The sequence below is a fragment of the Drosophila eugracilis genome, unplaced genomic scaffold (genome assembly GCF_018153835.1).
Source record: "Drosophila eugracilis isolate 14026-0451.02 unplaced genomic scaffold, ASM1815383v1 contig_340, whole genome shotgun sequence".
NCBI lineage: Eukaryota > Metazoa > Arthropoda > Insecta > Diptera > Drosophilidae > Drosophila > Drosophila eugracilis.
Genome location: NW_024573195.1, coordinates 694,467 through 721,067, shown reverse-complemented (window position 1 = coordinate 721,067; position 26,601 = coordinate 694,467). Strand labels below are relative to the sequence as shown.

Sequence of the window (26,601 nt, the reverse complement as noted above, 5' to 3'; positions counted from 1 at the left end):
TCGTTCGAAGTGCACTTCGAAATAACTTAATTAAATATAAATTAATAATAATAACCCCCATTTATTTTTAAATAGCTTTATTATAAACCTTACACAACACTTTTTTCTCTTCTAAAAAGGATATTAAAATTTTTGTTTGATCAGAAAGTTACAGCTGAAAACAGTCGGATAAAAATATTTTAGTCCAATGCTTATCTTATATTAGTTTTATGTATTCCGATTTTTTTTAATTATCGTCATTAAGTTCAAAACGTCACGTTAAGTATTATTTCGTTACATATTTTTTTATGTTTTCATTTTAATTAAAGATACTTTAGTTTTATTATGGTTGTGCAAGAAAGTGACTGCTCAAAACTATTATTTCAGTGAGTATGATTAATAAGTATCTTTGATTGGGAGATTTCATTACTTATTTAAAATATTGCACAAATCTATCTGAAATATAAAAAATTAAGTAAAAATATATCCTTATTAAATCAGTATTAACATAAACAGAAAAAAAAAGGCCACAATGCCTCCGATAAAAATGTATAACTTTTGATGTTTATATACAAAAAAGCCTAAAGCTCGAAAAGCCGAATTTTAATAATAACCTTGCTCCAAAATCAATTCTTAAAATACGAAGTTTCATTGTATATATGTTCGTAGAAATGTGTTAAAAGCAATCTAAAATGCAATAAGCAGAGTGAAACGAAAAAATAAAATACATTTTTATTGCATTATGGCTATGAAAAAACAGATCAAACAATTAATATCTCTAAGCTTTGTACTGTCTATATATATTTTGGAAGGGTATAAACGTGTACTAACCACTATTATGTTTATGTGTAACCTACATGTATTTAAAAGAATAGGTCTGACACCGAAATGTTGCACCAGTCTTACTACTTGTATTCTCTAGATAACATTAATATTAATAATTATAGTATTTTAATCTTCGTGTGTATACGTGCGTGTAATATATTTAAAAAAATATACAATTGTAAACGGTGAAAAAATGTCTTTCATACATAAATAAGGCACCTTTCGCAGTCTTACGGACACAATTATTTGGCAACAGAAATAGCGAAATCCAAACTTTTCGTAGTCAGACGATGAAATTCAAGCGATACTAAATTCTATTGCAACAGCAATGTTGTACATTAAACGAGAAGCATCCGGTCCTAATAATAAAGATCATATTGACGCCATAATATTGATCTCCCTATTTAAAATGTTTATTATATAGTCTAATGTGTTCAATATATAGTCTAATTGAGGTTTTTATTAAATTTGTAAAAATATGATTATGTGAGTGTTGTTAGGACAGTGAATAAGCACGTCTCCTTAACGTGCAGAAAAATCACTTATAATTAAGTACGGTTGAGGGAAACTATAAGAGATAGTGAGCATGCAAATTCTAGAGATGCCTGCACAACTCAGGGTTTTTCAGAATTGGTTCGCAAAACTTTTATTAGTTTTAATGTTTTATACTGACCTTAAATAAAATCTTATCGAGGCGTACATTTTTCAAGGATAATCATTTGGGTTCATTTCTTCTTTTTTTCTAAAAACGGCTCAGGACCTTTTCGTATCCACCTGTATGGCTGTGTAAACGCTGAGATTTCAGAAGCTATAGTGTTGCGAACAAGAATGTTGGGATTATGCATACCGATTCAAGATTTGCTCACTTTACCGCCCGCAAAAATAAAAAACTGTGGCGCTACAATCTATGTTTAGACATATCGATTTAAATTTATAACATCTTGACACACCTAGGCAGTAAAATACGTCGCATAGGCTAAAGGTTTCCGTAGCCTAGCAGGTATTATTTGAAATCGTTCGCAAGGCTATAGCATATTTAGTATTAGCCTGAAATAATTTTCTTGTATTTCGGAATATGTGGGCAGCGCACTTTTTATCCTTTTATCAAGAGTATACAATTTTTTAAAAAACAATTTCTAATTAGATAAGAAACATATATAATTATTTTCGGTATTAATTAATTAAATCCAAATATTGTTTTTAACATTTCTCATTCCATAAAAAATAAAAACCGAATTTATACATTGATGTACGATTTTATTAAACATTTTTAAGAGTATCAGTATCAGTATTTGTATAATCGTTAATGTTACATTAATTTTTTCTACATTTAAATTTGAACCATACGTAATCTATATTCGACTTTTCTTATAAAAACCTGAAGGCTTTTTCGGGGAGGTTTGTTTATGAGGATGAGATGTTCGCGTATATCCTTAATTGGAATCAAGTTCGTTGCACTTCTCTTCGATTTTATGTTATATTTAAATAATACATTTTTAAAAAATATTGAAATTTACATGACGACCATGACTATTATATGTTCTTAATCATTTACTGAAAATCGTAACGTTGAGTAATTTCCTTTTTATTTTCAAAGTAATTTAGCTATACGAATTTCCATAAAGAAATGCGATAAAACTGGAAACATTGCTTAATAGCTAATATATTGTGTCAAATATATGTCCAATGTAGGTAAATAGATTTAAGTGCATGCATTTGTAATTTGAATTCGTTATGTGCAATTTTTTACACACTTGCAGGATATAAATTTAGGTAAGAATGTATTACTTAAGTAAGTTTATTCTCTATTAGATAAGCAGGGACTCTTCTGGATAACTTAATGGTTCATTTCATACTTCAAAAATATTAAAAGTATATTGACAAGATCATTTTTTTAACAACTGCAAGAGTATAAAAACATCGGCATACCGAAGAAGATTCTTGTCAAATAATATATGATTTTTGTAAAAAGTTTCGTTATAAGGTAAAAAGCTATATTTGTACTTATACTTCAAAATTTTTTATGTTTATACATTTTAAATAGTATATTTTTACGGATCAAGTTTAATTGAATTGTATATATAAACTAAACATAACTGAAACTATTTAAAAATAAATAAATTTATATATAAGATTGTCCGTAACCGCTTCTATTATTTTTTGACATATTGTTTAGAAAGCTTTAGATTATTCTCATTATATGATCTCCATATGCTTCTAGGAATTGACCTGGGTAAAAACGTGCACTTGAATATTTTTTGGACTATTTTCCACATTGATAAGGAACATAAGCATAGTCGATCTAGTCATACTTGTCCGAATTCTTTGAAATTGTAACTACGAAGAATAATAATCAAACAACTGTTGTATAAATTTAATAAAAATCATTTTAATTTAAATTGCAATATTTTAGATAGGTTTTTAGGTTAGGTAAACTTTTTATATAAATGTTTAAAAACACAAGTTATATCGTTCTTTGCTTGTTATCTCAGAAATAAAACACAATTATTGCAGAACTCAGCAGATGCGGAATTGGCAAATTATTAAGATCAAATCGACTCAAATAAATTTTATTTAAAATAAACTTCGATCTTTTTTTATTTTAAACTACAAAAAAGTGAGTTTTGACTTCTTTCCTTGTTAACTTATTTGTAAGCCTCGATGATAGATTGTTTTTGGACCTTAAAATGATTCCAATTCTCCTTCAATACGGTGTGACATGGGAACTATAACACCTTCGCAGCATTCGCTGGGACAACACTTACATCCTTCCCCGCCCTACATTTAAGTTTAAATATTTTGATGAACAGCACAATGTCTGACTATTCAAACTAGGTGGGTTATTTTGGCTATTTGTAGTTTGCATCTTATCAACTAACTGCGATTTTTTCTGTTGATTTTTTTCTTCAGCTGCATGAGCAGCAGCGACTGCAACGGCTGTAGCCTTTGATAGAAGATCTGATGGAAAATTGAAGATTGACGATCACTGAAGTCGTGGCCAGTAATTACTTCCTGTAAGGTCAGATACATTTTGCGTTGAAATCTGAACAGGCACCGAGACGCCTGCAGAAATAACACCTGAAAAAAATCGGTTATATATATTCCCCAGAAAATATAGATTCACAGTTTTACCTGTGTTTGACGATGCCATGGGGGAACTATTGGTATAAACACCATGCTGTGGTGGCTGTTGGTGCGCTGCTGCAGGATTGCAAGCTGAATTACGGTGGTGAGGTGGTACGTAGGGAGATCCTAGTGACAAGGGATCGTGAAACATGTAAGGGTAGGTGTCTCGTTGCTGTAGACATGACGGTGTCATCGACCCTAATGATGAGCTGTAATGAAATATACCTATTTATGAGCTTATGTATATAAAAAACTTTTCTAATAAGTAGTATAATAACTAGCTATATAACAGTTTAAAAAGTAAAAGTTATGGTTATGCAATAACGACAACATCGGTATTCAAGCTTAAACACCTCATATCGAGGTGAAAAGTAGAGAAGCTGTTTGCTTAAATTAGTCTAGAAATATACTCCGGTAATTACATATTATACATTATAACAACGTCAAAATTATTTATTTAGAATATATAGTGCAAATGTGTAGTTTCGGCAGTAAAAGCGTTAGGTATTTATATAATAGCGTAGTCTATTTATATCCGTTACTCGTAGAGTTGAAGGGTATTATGTATTCGTTGTAAGTAGATGGAAGCATTTTGGAATAACATCGAAAAAAATTTGTGTCGATTTAAAGTTCCGCTAACGCTCGTAAAACACGAACAACTTAAAACGCTGAGATGTCCTGAACTATATATAAGAACTAGAAAGTTGGGATTAAGCATACATTTTTACAATCCGGGCATGCCTTCTCTAGCGCCCACAAACTGCCAAAATCTGTGGCGTGTAATATTAAAATTTATTTTTTTTTGACATTGTATACATTTCTTTTGACAATACATATCAATACACCCAAAATTTAGTTCGGGAAAATCTGAAGTATGATAATTTGAAACATATATTACCAAGTCTTACTTAAGTTTTTTAAATACCTTTTATTAATTTTACTCTGTTAAATCACTTACTTGTAATTTTCAGCCATTGTTGCTATAGGCTGCGGGATAGACGAGTACATGGTGTTGAAACCGGTGTTTAATGGTAGTCGCGGTGCAACTGCCTGAAGTGGTGGACTTTCAGAGTTTGATTGCGCAGCATTAGCGTCTCCGCCCAGAACCTATTTAATATAATATTAACAAATGCAAAGGTAACAAGAATCGTTCTTACAGTTGGTACATTTGGGGCATCGGGTAAGCTACTGCTAATTAGAACCGATGATGCTCTATCCGACACGTTGATAGCTGAGCTAGAAATGCCTGGTGTCGAGTTATTGGACGTTGTGACGGAGGAAGGTGCAGCTGTTCCTGATGGATTATTTGCTGTGCTGGGTCGAACGCTGCCTTCCACGACATTATCGGCAGACCGTCTCTGAGTTCGCATTTTTTCTTCCCGTCGCCATTTAGCTCTTCTGTTTGAGAACCATACCTATTTAACATATTTCACATTTGAATTTATAAATCGTTGTAGCTAATTTAGACTGAGCATAGACAAAATGATAAAATATAAAAAAGCTTAATAAACAAAAAGAGGAATAAACAAAACTTGATTCATATTAAATGTGTCAGATCGATGAAAACTATTTAAGAATTAAAGAAATATTTTGTTTACTTATATACCCGTTTATGAAACGTTGTCAGTTGCTAAAAGTGTAGACAAATAGCTATTCAAAATAACAAGCGTTGATGTCAAGTCTTTTAACCGAAATTTGACATATTAAAATTTAAGGTCAACCCAAAACTAAGGCTTTAATATTACTGTCACAGCGATAGAGTTTTTTAAATATACTAGCTTGATCCAAGTGTTTTTGCTTACAGTTCCATAGATTTCAGCGCACACTCACTTAGTAAATATTTTCGTGGTTGGCGCCGGCGAACGTTGAAACAACAGTGACATCTTAAGAATACGCCTAACTCCAACTTTCTACCTTTTTTAATTCTAATAATACTGACAATTTTACTAGGGTGGAAAGTCTTCCTTCCATATAACTCTATGTTTGAATTAACTTATCCAACTACTTGTTTGCAGACCTCAAAAATCCTCAAATCGGAACGTTACGTAAAGAAGATGCGCCAGTAAAAGTTAATAATCGTGGCACTGGGCAACAAGCTTTTATTCTTATTATCGTATACTCGTACATACTTCTGGATATGTACATAAATTAATAAATACTCATAGAGCTTCTCTATTTAAATATATTCTGCGATATATCCATTATATTTTCCGTGTCTATTAATTGCACATATTTGTTTTTTATTTTTCATATTTAACTTTATCTCATGATATACAGGAAAATAAAATTGCATATACGTAAAATGTTATTATTATTAAAGAAAAACTAACAGTTTAATGAACATTACTTTAGTCACGCAGTTAAGCTTAAGAACAGAGACACCCTTTATGTGTGGTTTACTTACAATATAGCAAAAGCAAAATCGAGCGATCTAAAACTTCACTAATGACAAAGGGGTGAAAAGGGATTACAATACTTTTATGCTTTAATATTTTTCACCATGACATTTATTGCTCAGCATTATTGTTGCAGCTCCCATCCCAGCTGACGTTTCCCTTTCAGTCCTTCAAACTCAATATATAGTGTCGCCCCCGTTTTTTCTACTCAATGAGAATAGCAAGGAGTTTCAAGTATTTTTACAGTCAAATTGTTTTTATTCACTTAAACAAATAATCAAGAGCGTAACGATGAATATTTTATTCCACTTTGACGACAACAACATTTTTTATTATAAAGCGCAGTAGCAATTGGGGTGAATAGCAAGCTTGAGGGATGACTTCTAAGCCGTCCGTTCCGCAACTTGGAACTGACTATAGAAGTTAAAATGATTCAAAACTTCCTTATAAAATGCACTTACAAAATTTTCGCACAGCTTCAGACTGGCACTTTGTTTACTTTAAAATGTGTAAGTGGTTAAAATTGATATTGTTCATGTAGTCTAAAGGACAACACTGCTAAAGATCCTGTATACTTATGAGAGAACACAATGTAAGCCACTATTCTAGTAGTAATGGGCTTAAGTAGAAAAGTAAGTAAAGCGCATTTACACGTCTTCTTAGAATACAAATTCAATAAACTCCAAATTTTTGCTCCTTGGAACATATTTTTTTGACTTGTTTTTATATACAACAACAACTAACAATTCGACCACTTTTGTGTTTAGAAATACTTTTAAGTTTGTTGGCTTTTTTTATAAATGTAAATAAGATTTCCAATTAAGATATTGACTTATTAAACTAAAAAAATTTTCAAAAAATAAATCAAAATTGAGTCTTGAAAAATATGACTACAAACAGAATGTAATTAAACAAAACTGAAAGACAAACCTGAATACGTGCCTCTGGCAAACCAATTTTATCTGCAAGTCTTTCTCGCGCAAAAACATCCGGATAGTGTGTTCGTTCAAATTCTGTAATGTACGTCAAATAAAGGTACAGATGCGAGTTATATTTAGATTATTGATTAGTACCAAAATTTACTGCTTACATATTGACGCAATTCGGAAACATTCTAATATTTTACATGCCCGTTAACCATCATCTTCGCGGATAAAAAAAATGTGAACTATTAAAAATGTATAAATTTGGATCGCCGTTTTTATTATATATATGTTCCTATCTAATGGATACATTTTTAATGGATATTACATTCTTCCATATTACTCCACAAATAAAAAGGGCCACCTTATTCGAGCATACACAAATACAGAGTGTTTTCTGTATAAACTGATGCAGTTATAACAAAAAATGTAATACATAGAAATATCTTGTGTGACCTTGATCGAATATAAATAAAAGGGAAAGAAGTACGAGCTTTTTATACGAGTGAACCAGTCTGGTATTGGCTATTACACTTATTTTTATATTATTATAAGAATGGGTTTCGTTTTATGACATTTTTTCTTAATTATACTTTTGAAAAAGTTTTAAAGACATAAAGTAAAAATTCTTGGCCACCATTACCGGCCGAATAGATATGATCATATTAACTTACATTTTATTTGCTGCCAATTCAACTACATACGTATTCGATATTGGATATTTGTTGCAGGTTTAATAGGTAGAAATTTTTATAAGTTTAATAGAATGTACAAAAAGAAACTCGTAATAAGGAAATCGTGACTTAAGAAAGAGTTTCCCAATATTTTAAAAAATTTTAATTAACTATAAGAGAAGATAGAAATAGTAACCGTTCAACATCTGAAGATCTTAAATAAGTTCCGAAACTAGTATGCATAATTTAGCATTTGTTAAAAAAAGAGTATTTCCAAAAATGTTATAAAAAGCCTAATTCATTTCGGAATTAAACCCCGATTTTAATTTAAGTTACCTTTTTCAAGACTGTCAATTTGCTCATTAGAAAATGAAGTCCGATTCCTCTGCAATTTCCTTTTCAGGCGCAAACGCATTTGTGAGTCTTCGTCGCCAGATGAATTATGTTCAGAGTTGCCATCCGATGTACTATCGTGAGAGTTTGGATGTGAAACGTCTGCTGAATATTGTAAATCTAAAACAAAAATAAAATTTGTTAGATATTTTTGAAAAATTAAATTATCAGTTAAAAAATTAAAATAGTAAAATATGAAGAAAAACCTATTTCACCAAAAGATTAACTTACAGAAACTTCACGATGAATAACAAATAAGGAATTCATTAATCATAGTACTTGTTAGCTTGTTCGCTAATTTAAACCAAGAAGAACCGCTATAGCCGAGCTTTTCATCTCTCGGATAGCTCTTACTCTGTTAAGAAATATTAAACTTATCATAATATATATTTAAGATTGCATAGGAACTTTTTACATTTATTTCATTTATTTTTTGTTTCTCAATTGACACAGAATCTTAATATCCTAAAAACTTTTTAAACAATTTTCCAATTTATTATTAAATAGCTATAGGCACAAAAAAGCTATAAAAAATTAACATTAATATTAAGGGCGCACAGTTTCAGTAGCTTAGTAACAACTGTGTTTTAGTTATATACCGTGCTAGCATACACACTTTGAAGCTATTGCAACAATCGACTATTGACTTCAATACTTTAATTCATTATACTAATACCAACAGATGGCGCTGTTAAATTTAGCATTACCATTATATGTATATGTTTTTATATAATGAGTAAATTGCTGCGAGCATATTTGTTTTGAGTTTAGTAAGGAGAGCAATGCTGCATTAAAGTCGTGGTTCGTGGGTATACTTTCCTTCGGTCAGATTCCATTCCATTGATGAATATGTTTCTTTTAAACGATTTTTTCATTTATAAGACTATAAAAAATTCTTAGTTGAATTTAATTAGCTTTTACCTAAGTTCTAAGCCGGAGGTGGTAGTTAAAAGCGCTTTAATGTTGGACGTACTCTTTGTGATACTGTCTTAAATTTTTGCATTATTTTATTCCATTTCTTGAATGACTAGTTGAGGTTGTAATCAAGACAAAGGGATGGCAAAAGATTAAATTGAATGGCATTAAAAGGACTGAGGATGTCAACTGGCAATGAAGACATATGTTAGCTCAATTTATTGATTGATGAAAAAGAAAAGGAACTCCAAAACAACAAGTTGGAAAAGAATAGCTGCTTCAATAAGACTTAATAGCAAATAACAAATGACTAACAAATTAAATATTTGTTTACCCTAATGTTTGATCATCTGTGACAAAATAGTAGCAATTGTTCGATTGCTAGCAATAAAGAGGGTTGCATTTTATTTTGTTGTAAACACAATCATTCGAAATAAATAGTGGTGAGGACCAAATTGTGCTTTGACATTATTACCCCTCTGGTCAGCCGTCAACTGATAAGCAAGTAGTTACGCGTTATTCGAACATGGAACAAGTCATTGGCAGCACGAAGTGATACTATATTTCAATTTTTATGTTGATATGTAAATACTGAACCTACTAGTAAATGCTCTTAATGTGCTGTTAGTACCAAAAACCAACTACTAACAAGAAGGGGGACAAGATACAGAATTTGGCGAGTTTTTGTTAAAGTGGAAACCTTTAACAATATACCATTTTACTGTTTGAGTACATTACGTTTTTTTTTTGTTTTATAAAAAAGGAGGTTAAGATAAAATCGAACACATGGATCTTGTCATAATAGCTTGAAAAAATACAAGGGATGCCGTTGTTGCAAGGCATACGGGCCTGATAGGCAGGCATACCAACAATCTTTATTATTAATTATTAGGACATGTATAGTCTAGTGACTCTGATCAAAATATATATTATGCCTACCCTCGAAAGCGTTTTTTTCTACCTGCTACATCCTTTTCAACGAATACAATACATAAAAAATGTTTAGTTAATTTTTATTAAAACATGGTCATGATCAAAATAAATTGATGAATTAAAAAATATCTTTGGAGATTCTCTTAAAGGATATATGAGATACCCGTTACTCATCAAAGTGTTATTTCGATTTGTACTTGCCTCTTTTTTGAACATCGTCTCGATTCACATGTCCTGATAAATTTGTTGGAGCTGAGACAACCGAAGTTGTTGGCGGTAGGGCCAAATGTGCAGTCGTTGTATTGCTCGGATACCAGGCCCACCCGCCTGTTTGCCCATTGAACATGCGAAGCTTTTCGTATACAGATTCGTTTTGTTGCTGCGCTTGCTGCTCCTTCTGTGAGGCCAGGTTACGCAAAACTCGGTTAATTGATGAAACCTGCAATTAATCCCAGATCACTGCGTACAATAAAATACATAAACACATACTTAAATACCTATATAGGGAAATGATTTACAACATTAAAATAAATTTTAATATCTGTACTCAAACATATATAAGGTTAGATTAGGACACACGTAAGTGTTGGATTGTGTTCTAAACTAATAACTAACTGACAATTTTAGAGATGTTTAATAAATAGAGATACCAAAAAAATTTCCTACTTCATTAAGTCTTCTAAGGAAACTTCACTCAACGGTCCTTATGAACCAACCCTCCCCGAATCATATCTGCCATACGATTGGCTAACGACTGTTTCAGCCAATCCGCTCCTCAGAGCGGGAGAGATATATAATCACATACAAAGTTTCACAGCAAAAGGGGATTAGACTACTTTAATATTCTCGCAGTTTATCGATTCCTGTACCCACTCCGCACAACATAACTTGCATATATTAAATTCGTTTTCTCTGATATAAATAAAAAGCGAATCAATAAAGATTGTAAGTTATATACATGTCCGCAGGTAACATAAAATTAAGCAAATGATAATATATTACTCTCAAATAAAAGGGTATAGTGTATTCGTTGAAAAGAATGTAACAGAAAGAAGGATCCTTTAAAGATCCTATATGAGAAAAATGCCTTTAAAGATCCTATATGAGATATATGCCTTTGTACCTTGGTTTATGAGTCCCGCGTATCAGAATATCGTGGCTTGTTTATGACACAAATGGGTATGTGTATATTATAAATGTATTTATTTAATTTTTCAAGAAAAGCTTAGTTGCGAATGTCATCACACGATAAGACAGTTTTTTATATAGATGTGAACGGCGTCATTAGGAAACATGGCCACTTTCACGGCTGACATAAGTGCCGGCACGTGCATTTTTTCAGGCATGCGTTCTTCACTTATCGCAAGCCTGTTGAAGTTAGGAAGAAATATAGCCATAAGAAATTACTCAGCCATTATATTTGTGAATAAAAACATCAAAGAACATCAAATAAAATGAACCACCAGACGCAAAAAAGTGAATCAAATGAGAATGAGTAGTCTCTGTTGACTATAAAAAAAATTGCATGCATATATTTATTGAATTAAAAAGTCAAAAAATATAAACTTTAAAAACTGGAATAAAATGAAAAGAAGTCGCCATTACTATAAGTTTATATTTCTTACCCGATAAAAATAAAAATAAAATAATAAAATATAGACTGTTTCCATACTTTTGTTTATATTTCTGGTTATCTTAAAGGCTTTTTAAGGTTTACATGCATCTGGATTAAAACCTCTTAAAACCTCTAACCTAATTCCCAGGTAATTCGTTTTCTCTTTTCTTGAGGACTTGGAGAAAAATATGCAAGATACCTTTGTCTTTACCTGAATGTGGTAATTGTTTTTATTCGGCTATATTATCGAGAAAACAATACAATGCAGCAAAAGGGTCCATAGACTGAAATTATTGTTTCCATAATCCAGGATGGGTTTGTTTCGAAATTATTTAATCCCTTGTGCTCCCTTGATTATCGATTTTGAATATATTACAGTCATATTATGCGCGGACTCTGCATATGATACTACTACTCCATCAAATATGTATATATGTTAATCATACAGTAGTGTAAGTGCAGTAATAATTTGTTGTTGTTTATTACTCTTATTTAGAATTTAATAAATTTTTTAAAGTTTTTTTACGTATAATATTTCAATGATTTTGACCAAAGACTTAACTTAACTTAAACGCCAATAAAATATACAGATTTTAAAAAGGAAAGATAAATGTATTCGTTGATAATGTGTAGCAGGTAGGATGTTTTTCGGAGAATATAAAGTATATATATTTCTGTGCATTATTTTAAGCTGAGGCGAGCAATGTGTATCTGGAGATCCATGATCAGCTCAAGTTTATTTTAACATCCGGCCATGCCCACTGTAACAACTTCCATAAGCCGATAACAAATTTGTAGGCTAGATTATTAATTAAAGCTATAATTACTCGTTTTTTGAAGTTCGTTATCAAAGTAACGCATATCATTACTTAACGGCTTTCTACTATATAACAGTTACTTGAGAGTAAATATATATTCGCTGTTAATATATATAATATATATTCGCCAGGTAAAAAAAGAGATTCCGAACCTTAAAGTATTTATTTTCATGATCATTGAGGTCTTAAGCTCAATAATAAGAAGAGATGAAAAAACATGCAAAGAAAGATTTCAGCATCTAGCCACGCCCAATCTAGCACCCACAAAACGGGAGATAACGGAAACTATAAAAGCTAGAAAGTTGAGACTAAGATTCTAGAGATGCTACTGCAACTTATAAAAAATGTAGTTTTTAGGGCCCCACATGGTCAGTGATCACCGTAGGCGGCGTCAATTTCTACTAGCAAGATAATTATTTTGAAATTGCTTATGTGTGTCTTTTAATAATATGGTGTATATATTATTATATATATTGTATTATATTTCCAATATAGCTTCTTATTTTATTTTTTTTTTATTAATTAACAATACGAAAGTAGTACTTGAAAATTATAAACTTACACTTGGAATGTTATCACTATTGCAAACTTGTTCGGAAAGCAATCTATCCCGTATTTCCCACGCAAATATGCTGGGACATTCCCGTTTATAATCAGCAATTTTTTGTACGACCGGGGTTGTAGCTACTCGCGGCTTTGAACCACCAATCGCGCGAGGCTTTATTGATCCCGTTTCATAATATCTAAAAATAAAAGAAGCAGTTAGGGCACTTTCCAGAAATATTTAAAGTATTATGCACTTAATGCATTCAATATAAACACTTTTATTTAGATTAACAAAAAATGTAATCTGAGGAAATCGATATGACTGTAACCACCCAAAGATAGTTTTTATACCCCTTACGTGTGGAGTGTTTTGTATTTGATGAAAATAATTTTAAAGACACTAAATTTATTTTCGGACCCTTTAAAGAACGAGTCGATTAGCCGATTTAGCCCTTCTGTCTGTATAATCGCTGAGACCTTTGGAGGATAACAAAGTTACGTGTATTTGAGGTATTCTCTAATACAATGGAATATTCTATTAATGCTCTGTGAAACTATGAATCTTGAAACATTGTATTATTATGCCTTATATTGCATGCTACTTTTACACTTACGATTCACTTTTACTTTACAATGCTTAATAGGTAAATTATATTTTAGGTCGAGAAAAACGGATTCATTTGTTTCACGGTTTTAAGATAAGCAGAAAAAGGCTATGACCACACCAAGCTCTTAATAAGGAAAAAATAGAGTAGTCATCATAATGTTTATACGCTATTGGACTCTACGATCCAATAGAAAAAGACTAATATTTTCCTTTTCTTTAGCAATAACTATAGATATACCATAAATTTATTGACCTAATTAGCAATAAATTTATGCTTTATGGCATCGCTGACTTCAAACTTAATTTATAAACATGGCTTTTTGTAATATTTATTGAATAGTCCTAGCAACTTTCAACAATTCTTATAGTTAGTTAGGATAATGCATTTTGATTGACTTGCTATTTACTAAGAATATATCGCAGTTGGTTATTGTTTAGTCCAGGACATCAATAGCCAAATAAATATTTTCTAGAGCAAGATCTTATCAAATTAAAAAACCTCCCCTTTTCCAGCAGAAACTGACGTAGCGCCACCTTTTGTCAGAAAATGGATAAATAACTTAATAACTAATGGTGACGCAATACACTACTTAATATATCGGAAAATAATGTTTCGATTTGAAAATTGTTTGGTTATATGTTATAAAATGAAGTAATACGGTTGTGAAGTTAGGATTAAACCAGTGTTCCACGTTTAGCTTATTATAAGCTAGTTCTAGCATATTTGAAACTGGAACAGTTTGTAAAATTCGAATCTATATTATAGCTTGAAAAATAGCTTATTTTAAAATTTATCTAGCATTTTTTAGTTTTAAATGTTTTTGCAACAACTATGGTTTGTTTTGTAAGAAAAATATGCTTTATGGCATGAAAATACCTTGTTCCTTTTTTTCCGATGGTTATGTGCTTTTAATATGATCGTGAATTTATTTCTAATCGATAGTGTTATCGAAGATCGACACGTTGACTGAAGTTTTACCACCAATCTTTTTGAGTTGTAAAAACTTCTATTTAATTTCTTATATATGGATTGTGCAGGCCTGAGAAATGTTGCCATACGTAAACTTTGTCAGAAAAATACATTGCTTATATAAAAAATTGGCAAAATAAATGAATTATATTTTAATTTAATTGCAAGCTTAAAGAATATATTTATAAGTAAAGCTCTAATAATAAGACATTATTAAAATATTATTCTTCACACATACAAAAATCATGAATCACCTTTGAATTGATATGTTTTCTTTCGCAAACTGTCGCAATGGAAATTTAGGGACCTAGTCATAAGTATAGCCCCCACCCACATATAAACATATTAAGGTTTCATGTTTTCACTCATTTGGGTGTTGCTTGTTATTGAGCTTTTTGTTTTAACTTTAGCTTATTTTAGCTTATTTCTTTTTCAAAAATCTAGCTTATATGGGCGCTGGATATGGACCCGGCAACGCTGGATTAAGCATACATTTTCATATTATTCATGGGAGACACTCACTCTAGCACCCACAAACGATTTACTATTTACCAAAAAATGTTCAGATCGTAACATTACTTTACAGTGTGTTACAAATTGTAGGTGGGTAGTGACGGTAGCGTCAGTTATTAAACATTCTTTTCACTGAGTCAATTTCTACTATTAAAATGATTATTTTAGAAATGGTTCACTCAGTACCAAGTATCTCATTGTCACACTTTGAACTTTCCCGCTCTGCATTGAATTTAGGAGTAACTATATATATATATGAAATCACACCGGCGGTTGTTAATCAAACACACGGCGCCATCTGTTGGTAGTATATTCTTTGAAATCGATAAAAAATTCATCTAATCGTAAATAAAATGGTTAACCCACTTCTTTTTGGACAAACTTTAAGATCTAAGGATTCATTTCCTAATAATTAAAAAATCTTATTTCGATATGGGCACAAATCTCCGTTTTAGGAAATGTTGTTTGTGTTCCGCAGTCGGAGAATTTTACCTAAAACCACTTATATTATAAAGTTACCGTTTTAAAAAATAAACTTTATTCCGAGCCTTTTTTGCTAGTTATCATATTGGTTGAAAAACTCCCAAAAAGGCTTGCAATCGTAGTCGTTATTTACGTGTTCCGATATATGATTTTATAAATATATCTCTTAAGATACACTTTGAAACAGATACTTTATGGAATTTAGTCGCATACGCCTGACTTCAGCGTTCTTTCTTGATTTATCAGAAAATAAAATCCGAACTATTGGCTATAACTCACCTGCCTAGAATTTTGCTTACGCATCCGTTGGAAACTTGCAGAATTCTCGAAATATCACAAGGACGGGCGCCCGAATGAGCCAACTCGACTATTTTTTGGCGCGTTGAATCAGGCAGTGGTCGGCCATTCACATAAACGCCGCCTAGTTGATTTATTCCACTATGACCCGCCGTGGAGCACCCAAATAGAGTACTCTGGCCGACCGATGAATGTGGATGTCCATGCATTATATGTTCAGTTGTTAGCATCATGATTAATAAGTTAATGTGACTTCGGGTACTTCGATGGTATTTTGCGTGTTTAAAAATGTATTTTTAATTGTTTAAAATTGGTATAATGCAAGCAATATTATTGCCATTGTCATTCTGTTAGAAGATTTCGTTGTTAGCTTTTAAGGAATATTTTAGCTTCACATAAAAATCAAGAACTGGACTATTACTTTATTTTGTAAATTCTTTTATTCTGTCTTATAGATTTTAAAAATGTCCTCACTTTACTGGGTTTCCCGTTTGTTTTCACTTTTGACGTTTGGTTATGGATTCGCCCGATTAGCCCGAGTGTTGCAACTAATGTGTCATAGTTATTAAATCACATAATGCTCTCTATATTATCCGTCAATAATACGGACCGCAGCTCCGGCGGCAGCGCCACGGATGGTGACCTAATTTTTTAAGTTGAGAATATTTTGAATTTGAAATAATCAAATAATTTGACGTAACTATCGGTCTTAGTTTCAAACAAAAATTTTTACCAACTGGTTTAAATGACGAGGCGCGCACTTAGCCAAGCGAAACGTTAATGAGCTCTCATGCGAAAAAACACTGGCAAGCGCAACAGCGAAAACATCGGCCAGCCATTTTGGCAGAGTGGATATTGCGGTCTCTTTCTATTTGCTGGCTTCGGGTGCACAGCGTCGTCTCTGTTTTGCGTGACTGAAAGCGGGATAGCACCATAGAGGTATATTTGAGAAATGAGAATGAGAAAGTGTAAAATACATCGCGCGCTAGGGTGGCGAATGAGAGTTAAGTAAAAAAGAGACGGACAATGTAAGAAAAGTCCACCCTATTCGATCGAAAATCTTTTTGAAGTGTTGGTTGGTTGGATTTTAAAACGAAGGCAACTTACATTTTATGAGTTCAGTGATAATAACGGTGGCAAATAAAAATGAATTCATATAAGCTTAGATAAATATATATTTGTATATACCCGTCTGTCTGCATATGCATATGCTTGCCTATGATGATGTTTTTATCAGCTTTACTGCATTTCTTGGCTTAAGCCTTTACAAAAATCGTCAACTTTAATTTTTAAATCGAATTTTAAAACAATGTTTAAACAAAAATAATTAATAGGTACAGATTCAAACATTAAATATCACTACTTTAAGGACCCTATAAAATATTATTATATATATATTCCTAATTTGGATCAATACCCTTGCTTGTTTCACCGTCCTACCACGCCCACTCTAACGCCCACAAAACAGGAAAAATAAAAACACTGGGATCTTAATAACTAAAAGAGCTAAAAGAGGTTTCAGATGGAGGTACATCTCAAGGTGGTACCACTATGCGACCACGCCTACTCCAGCCACCAATCGCGAAAACTATTGCAACTTTCTGTATGAACGCTGTGGTCTCGGAAACTATAAGAGCTAAAAAACTTGGACTAAACATACAAATTCTTAAAATTACTACTCAGCGCAAGTTTGCGTTTTGCCTCGAATCTAACGCCCACCAAAGTGGAAAACTTTGGCGTCTATAATATTACAATTTATGTTGCAATTTGACCTTGTACAACCATAATGTGATACAATCTGTCATTTTAAAAGATGTTTTTCTCTGCCAAAAGGTGTCGCTAGTTAGATTGTTTAAATTTCTGCTAACAAAATTCTTATTTTAAAATTAGAGAATACAGTAACGGGTGGCTCATAATCGCAATTCATCTTGTTTTTTATAAATGCTGTTTTTTTTTTTAATTTTTGTAGTCTTTTGCTCGCACTTACATTTGTGATACATACACCAAGTAAATGCGTCCAAGAATTTATCCACCCCCAAAAAGCAACCACTGAGCTTACTTGCACTCAACATCCTGTCCGACACGTTTTTTGGATTTTTGAAGTCACACGCACCAACAAATCCATTCCTCCTTCATCCCAGTTTTCTCATTATTTTAGTGCCGGCATCCAGTGTGTTAAGGTTCTTTAAAGGGGGACATTCTTGAATCGACTTTTTGTCATTCCAATTGCGTGTGCCAAAAATTTCATGGCGCATTGTGAAGGTGACGAATCTGATTTTTCTGGAATGTGTGAAAAAACGTAGATTTTTTGTTATGGTATAAATGTATAATATATGTATGTTATATGTATAAATGTTTAAAACGTACCAACACAGTTGATTGCATTTAAAATCATGATTTAATTTGTATACACATTTTTATAGAAAACAAGAGGAAACGCTATAGTCGAGTGCCGCGACTATAAGATACCCGTTACTGTTTTACACAATTTTAAAATATTAATTTTGCTAGTGGAAATTCACAAGGCGCCACCTATTGTCAGAGGAAGTATGTTGAGTATGCTTATAGTGACGTCACTGCCCATGTGGAGCCTTATAACCTTAATTTCTTCATAAATAGCGAAATAATGTTCCGATTTGAAAAATCTTTTGTAAATCGATAGCTATTAACAGAAATAAGTTACAAAAGGTCAAACGAAGGCATTCATAATAATATTATAGACTCCACAGTTTTCCGCCGTTTGTGGGCGTTAGAGTGGGCGTGGCCGGAAGCAACTTCGTGGCAAGTTGCAGAGGCATCTCTTAAATACGTGTTCCTAAGTAAAATTGTGTAGCTTTTATAGTTTTCGAGATTTTTGCATTTTTGGTTTTTCGGGTTTTGTGGGCGTTAGAGTGGGCGTGGCATGATCGGAATAAAACAATTCGCATTGGGAGCATCATAGAAACATACATGCTTGATCCGAACTTTCTATCTCTTATAGTTACCGAGATATCAGCTTTTATAGAAAATCCGAAAACGGTCTTTTGAGCCTTGTGGGCGTATGGGTGGGTGTGGCCGGATAGTAGTACCACTATAAGATGCGCTGTCATCTAAAGATTATACTTTCTGAAATTCAACTTTCTATCTGCAATAGTTCCTGAGATTTCAGCAATTTCAGTTTTTTGCGATTTGTGGGCGTTAGAGTGGGCGTGGCAGGATGCTGTAATAAACTTGCGCTGTCCCGGGACCTCAAGAATCTTCATGCTTAATCTCAGCTTTGTATCTGCTATAGTTCCTGAGATCTCAGCGTTCATACGGACGGACGGACGGACGGACGGACGGACGGACGGACGGACGGACAGACGGACATGGCTCAATCGACTTCGCTATTGATCCTGATCAAGAATATATATACTTTATAGGGTCGCAAAAGCTTCCTTCTATCTGTTACATACTTTTCAACGAATCTAGTATACCCTTTTACTCTACGAGTAACGGGTATAAAAATGTTAATGTTTATTATTGTGTTGGTTTATTGTAAAATATCTATAAGCATAAGTTATAAATTAAACTTAATTGAAGCCAGAAGACGTATTTTTTATATTCGGAAAACACTGTTTCTTATGTTTATTTATATTACAGTAACTATAATATATTCTATAGGTTTACTTACATTGTCACATTTATATGTTTAGCAATGCATATGTTTGCAGTGCACTTTTATTTAATTAATGTGTGTGAGTGTTAATAGTGTGCTTAAATTTTTAAAACTATCTAATCTATTTATTTTACATTTCTGGAAATAATTGTTATAAGAGTTTCAATATTATATTAATATAATATTTCAATTTCTTTTGGTCCAACCTAAAAAAAGAAACAAGTGATGCAACTCCCATGAATAATTCTGTAGACACCAAATTTGTATGTACCACAAAAGGATTTCAGAAAATAAAATAAGTTCCAGGCGATTTTTAGTTTTTGTATCTTAATACCGTGATAATAAATTAACTTTAGTAATGGCTCAAGATAAACCAGACTGGGACATTTGCTCACATCTGCCTGAGTCATCGAGATTTATCAGAAAATTTTTATCACATGCCACAATTTAGTTCCAGTCGACGATTTGAACAAGCATGTCGAGCACAAAATCGAAAAGAAAACGGGGATCAGCTGTTATTTTTCACAATGCGGTTTCTCCAACTCCAAAATTAATGACACAAAATGAAATGCGGAAAGTGATGCTGTCAACAACACTTGTTGTATTGGATTAAAGGACGGTACACTTTAACCTTGATAGGTTTATAAAGGCCAAACTGCATAAAGCTATTATTTGTTATAATGTTATTCCCTTGCCGATAAAGCCATCGATTTTAGTTCGCGGCCCTCGCCTATATCGTTTCTTGTTTTAGCTTGCAAGCTTTTATCATATTTAATCAATCAGTTTTATGGCGATGATGTCTTTATTACCAAATATTTTGACTACATTAAAATCGGATAGCTAAAAAATAAGTCGTTAGATAAACACAAGGGATTCAAATACACATTTTCGAACATTATTTGACTTTCTATCATATTTGCTGCAGTGGCATCTCTAGAATGCGAATTCCTAAGCAGTGTTGCCAGGTGATGAGCGCACGTATAAGCTACATTTGTGAAAAAAATAAGCTAGAAGAAGCTAAAATTTAAAAAAAAATATGCTAAAAAACAAGCTACACCCAAATATGGGTGGCAATAGTCATTGGGGGCTATTTTTATGATTAAGTCCTTAAATTTCCATTGCAACATGTTGCAGTTTATTTTGCAATTTATTATCTGAGATTGTGCAATTGAGCCCATTCTAGCACGTGCTTCTGCTTGCTGCCTTGTTTCAAAGATTTTTGCTGAAATTGTTGACTTACAATAGGAGCAATAAGCTCTTGTATCATCTCCTGGAAGTTTCCGTAACTACGCCTTGAACTCACTACTTTGGAGCCAAGCATCGCGAAAACTTTGTTTATATTGGACTTTCGGCATTTTACCACTCGCTTTATTAAAATTCACAACTCCACATTGCTGGCAACACTTTAGCCAACATATCGAAACAACGCGTTAATGACATAAATACATTTAAAGCTAGAATATGCTAGATGAATTTTAAAGCAAGCTATATTTCAAGCTATAAGCTAGATCGGGAGTTTTCAAGCTTTTATAGTTACCGTAAAACTTATAGTTACCGAAATATCAGCCTTTCCACAAAAAGCGAAAATCGTCCTTCGAGTTTGGTGGGCGTAAGAGAGGCCGTGGCCGGAGAATTGTTACCACCATAAGATGCGCTGGCATCTCAAGATTATACTTACTTAATTCCAACTTTCTAGCTCTAATAGTTCCTGAGATTTTAGCTGTTTCAGTTTTTCTTGATTTATGGGCGGTAGAGTAGGCGTGGCAAGATGCTAAGCTTGCGCTGCGTAGGCATCTCAAGAATCTTCATGCTTTATCTCAACTCTGTATCTCGTATAGTTCGTCAGATCTCAGATCTCGTCAGACAGTGACGTCACGAACCATCTAAGACCCTATAACATAAATTTCTTTATAATTAGCGAAATAATGTTCCGATTTAAAAAATCTTTTGTAAACTGATAGATATTAACAGAAATAAGTTATACAAGGTCAAACGAAGGCATTCATTATAATATTACGGACGCCACAGTTTTCCGCGGTTTGTGGGCGTTAGAATGGGCTTAGCCGGATGAAACCTCGTGGCAAGTTGAAGTGGCATCTCTTTAATACGCATTCTTAAGCACAATTTTGTAACTCTTATAGTTTTTTGCTTTTTGGTTTTTCGGGTTTCAGAGTGGCTTGATCGGAAAAAGACAATTCGCATTGGGAGAATCATAAAAACCTATATGCTTAATCCGAACTTTCTATCACTTATAGTTACCGAGATATCAGGTTTTCTAGAAAATGGGAAAACCGTCTTTTGAGCTTGGTGGGCGTACGGGTGGGTGTGGCCGGATAAGCGTACCGTTTTAAGATGCGCTGGCATCCAAAGATTATACATACTGAATTTCAAGCTCAAATAGTTCCCGAGATTTCAGGGATTTTAGTTTTTTCGTGATCTGTGGGCGTTATAGTGGGCGTTGCAGGATGCGGAAATAAACTTGCGTTGTCCCGGGACCTCAAGAATCTTCATGCTTAATCTCAACTTCGTATCTCTTATGGTTCTTGAGATCCCAGCGTTCATACGGACAGAAGGACAGACAGACGGATATGACTTAATCGATTTGGTCTAACTAAGAAACGATATAGTCGAGTGGCGCAGCTATAAGATACCAATTAGTCTCTTATCCAAATTTAAAATAATAGTTTTTGTCTTTTGTGGAGTTTAAGTTGGCGTGGCAGAATTCTGAAACAAACTTGCACTACGTAAATATGCCTGCTTTATCCCAACTTTGTATATTTTATAGTTCTTGAGGTCTCAGCGTTAATACGAGCAGACGAACACTTATAAATCGACTCGGCTGTTGATCCTGATTAAGAATATATATAATACCTTAGAGGGTCGGAAACTCTTTCTTCTATAATTTGAGGTTTTAAAATTTTGTGAAAGTTTTATGCGGAATAACAGCCAAAAATTTTGCCTAATAGTAGCTGTGGATAATTAAAAAGGAACTCATATAAATATTGTGCCCCTTTTAGATAATAATAGCATTCTGCCGACGGCATTGGTAAGTTACAGTAAAGGCATCGGCAATCTCGAGCGTTAATACTAAATCCAATTGCTAAAGCTAGGGTTCAGAGCCCACAATTTTAGTTTCATCATTTTTGCTGCTGCTGCTGCTGAAGCCCTTTTTCTTTTCCGGTCGAATGGCTAATTGCCCAGTGAAGTGGCAGCTTCAGCTACGACCAAGCAGTTGTGCTTCACTGTATGGCCGTGATGAGGACGACCATCCACCGCAGACACGGCTAAGTCAGCATTGTAATAGTCATAGTCTTTATCCTAAGGCGCACATTACATTATTGGTTAAATTAATTCTGTTGTTTATTATTTTATATGTTGTTGAAATAATGAAACAAGGCATTTTTTAATTTCAACACAGTTGAAAGCCAACATATAAAAGGCACAGTTAACTAGAAAATCTTTAAATTTAAATGATTTGTAGTATCTGCGGAATCTTAGTTGGCAAAACGAACTTAGAGATATGTTCCAACTGCCACCAACAGAAATCGAAAAATGCAGATAAAATAAAAGCTGGATCAACAGAGTGCGCTAATTTAACTTCATCAGTAGAGATACGCCTACTTTCCACATTGATGTTGAAGTGACGCAAATGTGTGTGGCTCACCAACAATCACGCACGCGTCCATAGAAGACACCCCCCAAGTCAAACATACAAAAAGGGTCAGGTCCAGGGGCAGGCTGAAATATATTTGTAGGGCTAGGGATGTATTATTTGGTGGAAGGAAAGAATCAGGACAAGGGACTGAATGAAACAGGGCTGGGAATTGGGTATGAGTATCCCTTTGATTGTTTTTTGGGATTTTCATTATTTCATCTCAATGGTTTTGAATTCATGAAAATTGCCGAAACATTTGTTATACAATAATTTAATTTGGTGCCTATGCAAGTTAAAGATAAGTATTAAATTATACGCTGGCATTTAATGCTCTACTATTATTTCATTAATTAGTGCATGCATTTTTAAGGACTAGCAGAAGAGTTTGTATAAAAACATTTGTTGGTAGAACCGGAATCTAAAGCATATATCTCAACTAACGGTGATGGCACTGCCCGTATATCTTATAACGTTTATTTGAAGAATATGTTAGAAAACACTGGGTAATGTTTCAAACTTAACGTACGGTATTGCTATAATCGGTACTAGTAATGGAAATATATCATATAAACTAAAAGGTTGCATATCAACGCTCTATTAATAAATACGGTTCATAATTGTAGGAATTTTTTTTTTGGTGACAAAACTCACAGGATGTACCTAAGTAGTACTACGTTCTCAATGCAGTCCAGGTGCATTTTAAAATATTTTTGATTGGTGCTACTACAAGCACCTGTTCTTTTTTGACATGAGTTACCTTGATCGGCTTGGTATTAATTATAATTGTATTGTGTATAGATCTGACATGTTGATGGATTTGTTGTCAAACAAGATTCTTATCAATTTTTTTTATCTTACTTGTCCTTACGTGATCATAGATTATAGTTTTAAATTTGAAACTGTGAGAACGATTTTAAATAAAAAGCAAATTCAGCCTGTCAAAACAAAGCAACCGTAAAAAATAATTTGAAAATCACAAATACAGTTTTAAAACATCATTTTGGTGAGTGAGCAACAAAGTGCTGTGGTGTCCGATTATCAATAATGTAGCCTTAATAAAAATCAAAGAGCGGAGAAAGTAAAAAGTGAAAATTATAAATTTATAAATGACCACACATTAAAATTATTCAACACAAATAATTAATTAAGTTTACTGGCCATTTCCAGTTTTGTGTATCCTAAATAATTAGATGCTTATATCTGTATATGTGCATGTTTGTATAGATGCATGTGCATCACTATTAATTCGAACTCTTTTCTTCTAGGAACAATGTAGAATTTTTGTTCAGTTGGCAAGATAAAATTTGTCTTCTCTATCACTTCTTAATTGGCAGCCTGGCGACTACCGATCAATAACAATAAAATTGTTAAAAGCGCAAAATGCCGCAAAGTGTGTGATTTGTCGAGCGCAAAAAGGGAGAACGGCTGACGACGCCGGCTAGAGACCGAACCAGACTATTTTTGAATCATCAATGGCGTGTTTAAGCAGTTTGTCAGCGCCACGTGGCAGACGGCTGTTTCAGGCGGCCTTTCGAGTTCGCTGGTAACAGCAGGCGGTGGTGGGTGGCTGGTAGCATTGGCTAAAGAACACTCTGAAAAAATGTTTCGAAGAAAAATTGCCAAATCTGTTCATTATTTTAAATGGAAATCTACCAAATTTAAGTCTACCAAAGGTTAAAAACTAAACATTTTATAACTAGTACGTATAAGAAAGAAACAGTATATAATATATATATACACTTAATATATATACATATATATGCATATATAAAGCTAAAATATTTCTAGCTTGCTACTTGTTAAATTTAAAAAAAAAATAAAAAAGCAATTTACTCATTCATTTTCAGTAAGTAAGTATTGCAATTGTTTACTTTTCGGAATTTTCTATGCAATTTTAGTTTTTATTAGTGTAGCTGAATGAGTGCAGGAACATCGATTATGTACGAGGATGAACGAGGGCCGTGTGCCCATGATGATGATGATGTAAATCGTCAGTTCTTTTCAAAAACAGCAACTCAAGCAACCGTATTTCTCTGCTGGATATGAGGTGCAGTAAATAGAGATTTAAACGCTCGCATTGCTTTCGGCTAGCCACTTTATGCTGCGTTGCCAACGCAACGGAATGAATTGTCAATGGATTTGTAGCTGTACTGATTCCCAAATAGTCTCATCGTTTGAGTCTATGAAAAGGTTTTTCGAGCATTAAAAACTAACTGAAAATAACGGAGCGACTGTTAGATACCCATCACTCTGTTAATTTCATAAAAAAAAGCTATCTCGCAGCAAAAACCTAAAATTTTAATAAAGAGATTAAAATCATATATTAGAGAATATTTTTGAAATGACTGTGACTCCACTGCATCTTGAATTATGGGTTGATTTTCATACCCATTACTCGTAGAGTAAAAGGATATAATAGATTCGTTGAAATATATGTAACAGGTAGAAGGATGCTTTTCCGACCCTATCTTGATCAGTATCAATAGCGGATTCGATTGAACCATGTCCGTCTGTCCATATGAACGCTGAGATCTCAGTTACTATAACAGATAAATAGTTGAGATTAGGCAGCCCGATTCTTGAGGTCCCTACTCAGCGCAAATTTATTACAGCATTCTGCCACGCACACTCTAACGCCCACAATGCACGGAAAACTAAAATCTTTGAGATCTCTGGAGCTATTAGAGCTAGAAAATCCATATTATTATATTGAATGTCTTCGTTTGACCTTGTATAACACATTTTTGTCAATATCTATCGATTTACCAAAGATTTTTTTTAAATCGGAACCGCTATTAATAAAGAAATGTATGTTATAAGACCTCACATGGACAGTGACGTCACTATCAGTTACTCATCATCCGTTATCTGACAATAGGTGGTGCTTTGTGAATTTCCACTAGCAAAATGAATATTTTAAAATTGTGTAAAACAGTAACGGGTATCTTATAGTCGCGGCACTTGACTATAGCGCTTCTTCTTGTTTTATATAGGTATTATATAGGTATAGGTATATATATATATGTATATATATATATATATGTATATATATATATATTCGGCGCTAGAGTGTGATGGGCTAACTTTTGAAATAGCTTGAGAGATTCTGATCAAGAATCTATAAACTTTAAAGAGCCTCTTTATTACCTACATCGCAACGTACAATAACATTTGAGATTCTTCCATTGAGAACTTCATGTTAACGTTCCCGCGGAACTGAATTATTCTGGATTAAAAATAATGGAGGAAAAAATTGTATATAAATATATAAAATATAATAATATAATATTTTATAT

At 33.0% G+C, this 26,601-nt stretch overlaps 1 protein-coding gene across 6 annotated transcripts; it reads right to left on the bottom strand.

Moving 5' to 3' along the window:
• Positions 1 to 2,044: 2,044 nt before the first annotated feature.
• LOC108102342 (paired box protein Pax-6) lies at positions 2,045 to 24,737 on the bottom strand. Of its 6 annotated transcripts, none has more exons than XM_017207180.2 (10): positions 16,488 to 16,810; positions 15,996 to 16,274; positions 13,160 to 13,340; positions 10,366 to 10,603; positions 8,260 to 8,436; positions 7,257 to 7,339; positions 5,088 to 5,345; positions 4,889 to 5,037; positions 3,937 to 4,139; positions 2,045 to 3,882 (listed from the first exon to the last, which is right to left on the bottom strand). In XM_017207180.2, exons 2-10 carry the CDS (start codon positions 16,244 to 16,246, stop codon positions 3,788 to 3,790), a joined length of 1,635 nt encoding a protein of 544 aa, XP_017062669.1. In that variant the 5' UTR covers positions 16,247 to 16,274; positions 16,488 to 16,810; the 3' UTR covers positions 2,045 to 3,787. The 6 variants fall into 6 exon arrangements, with proteins under 6 accessions (XP_017062669.1, XP_017062668.1, XP_017062671.1 ...); XM_017207179.2 differs by having other exon boundaries at positions 15,996 to 16,656; positions 16,747 to 16,783; XM_017207182.2 differs by lacking the exons at positions 15,996 to 16,274; positions 16,488 to 16,810 and adding an exon at positions 23,957 to 24,737.
• Positions 24,738 to 26,601: the final 1,864 nt, after the last annotated feature.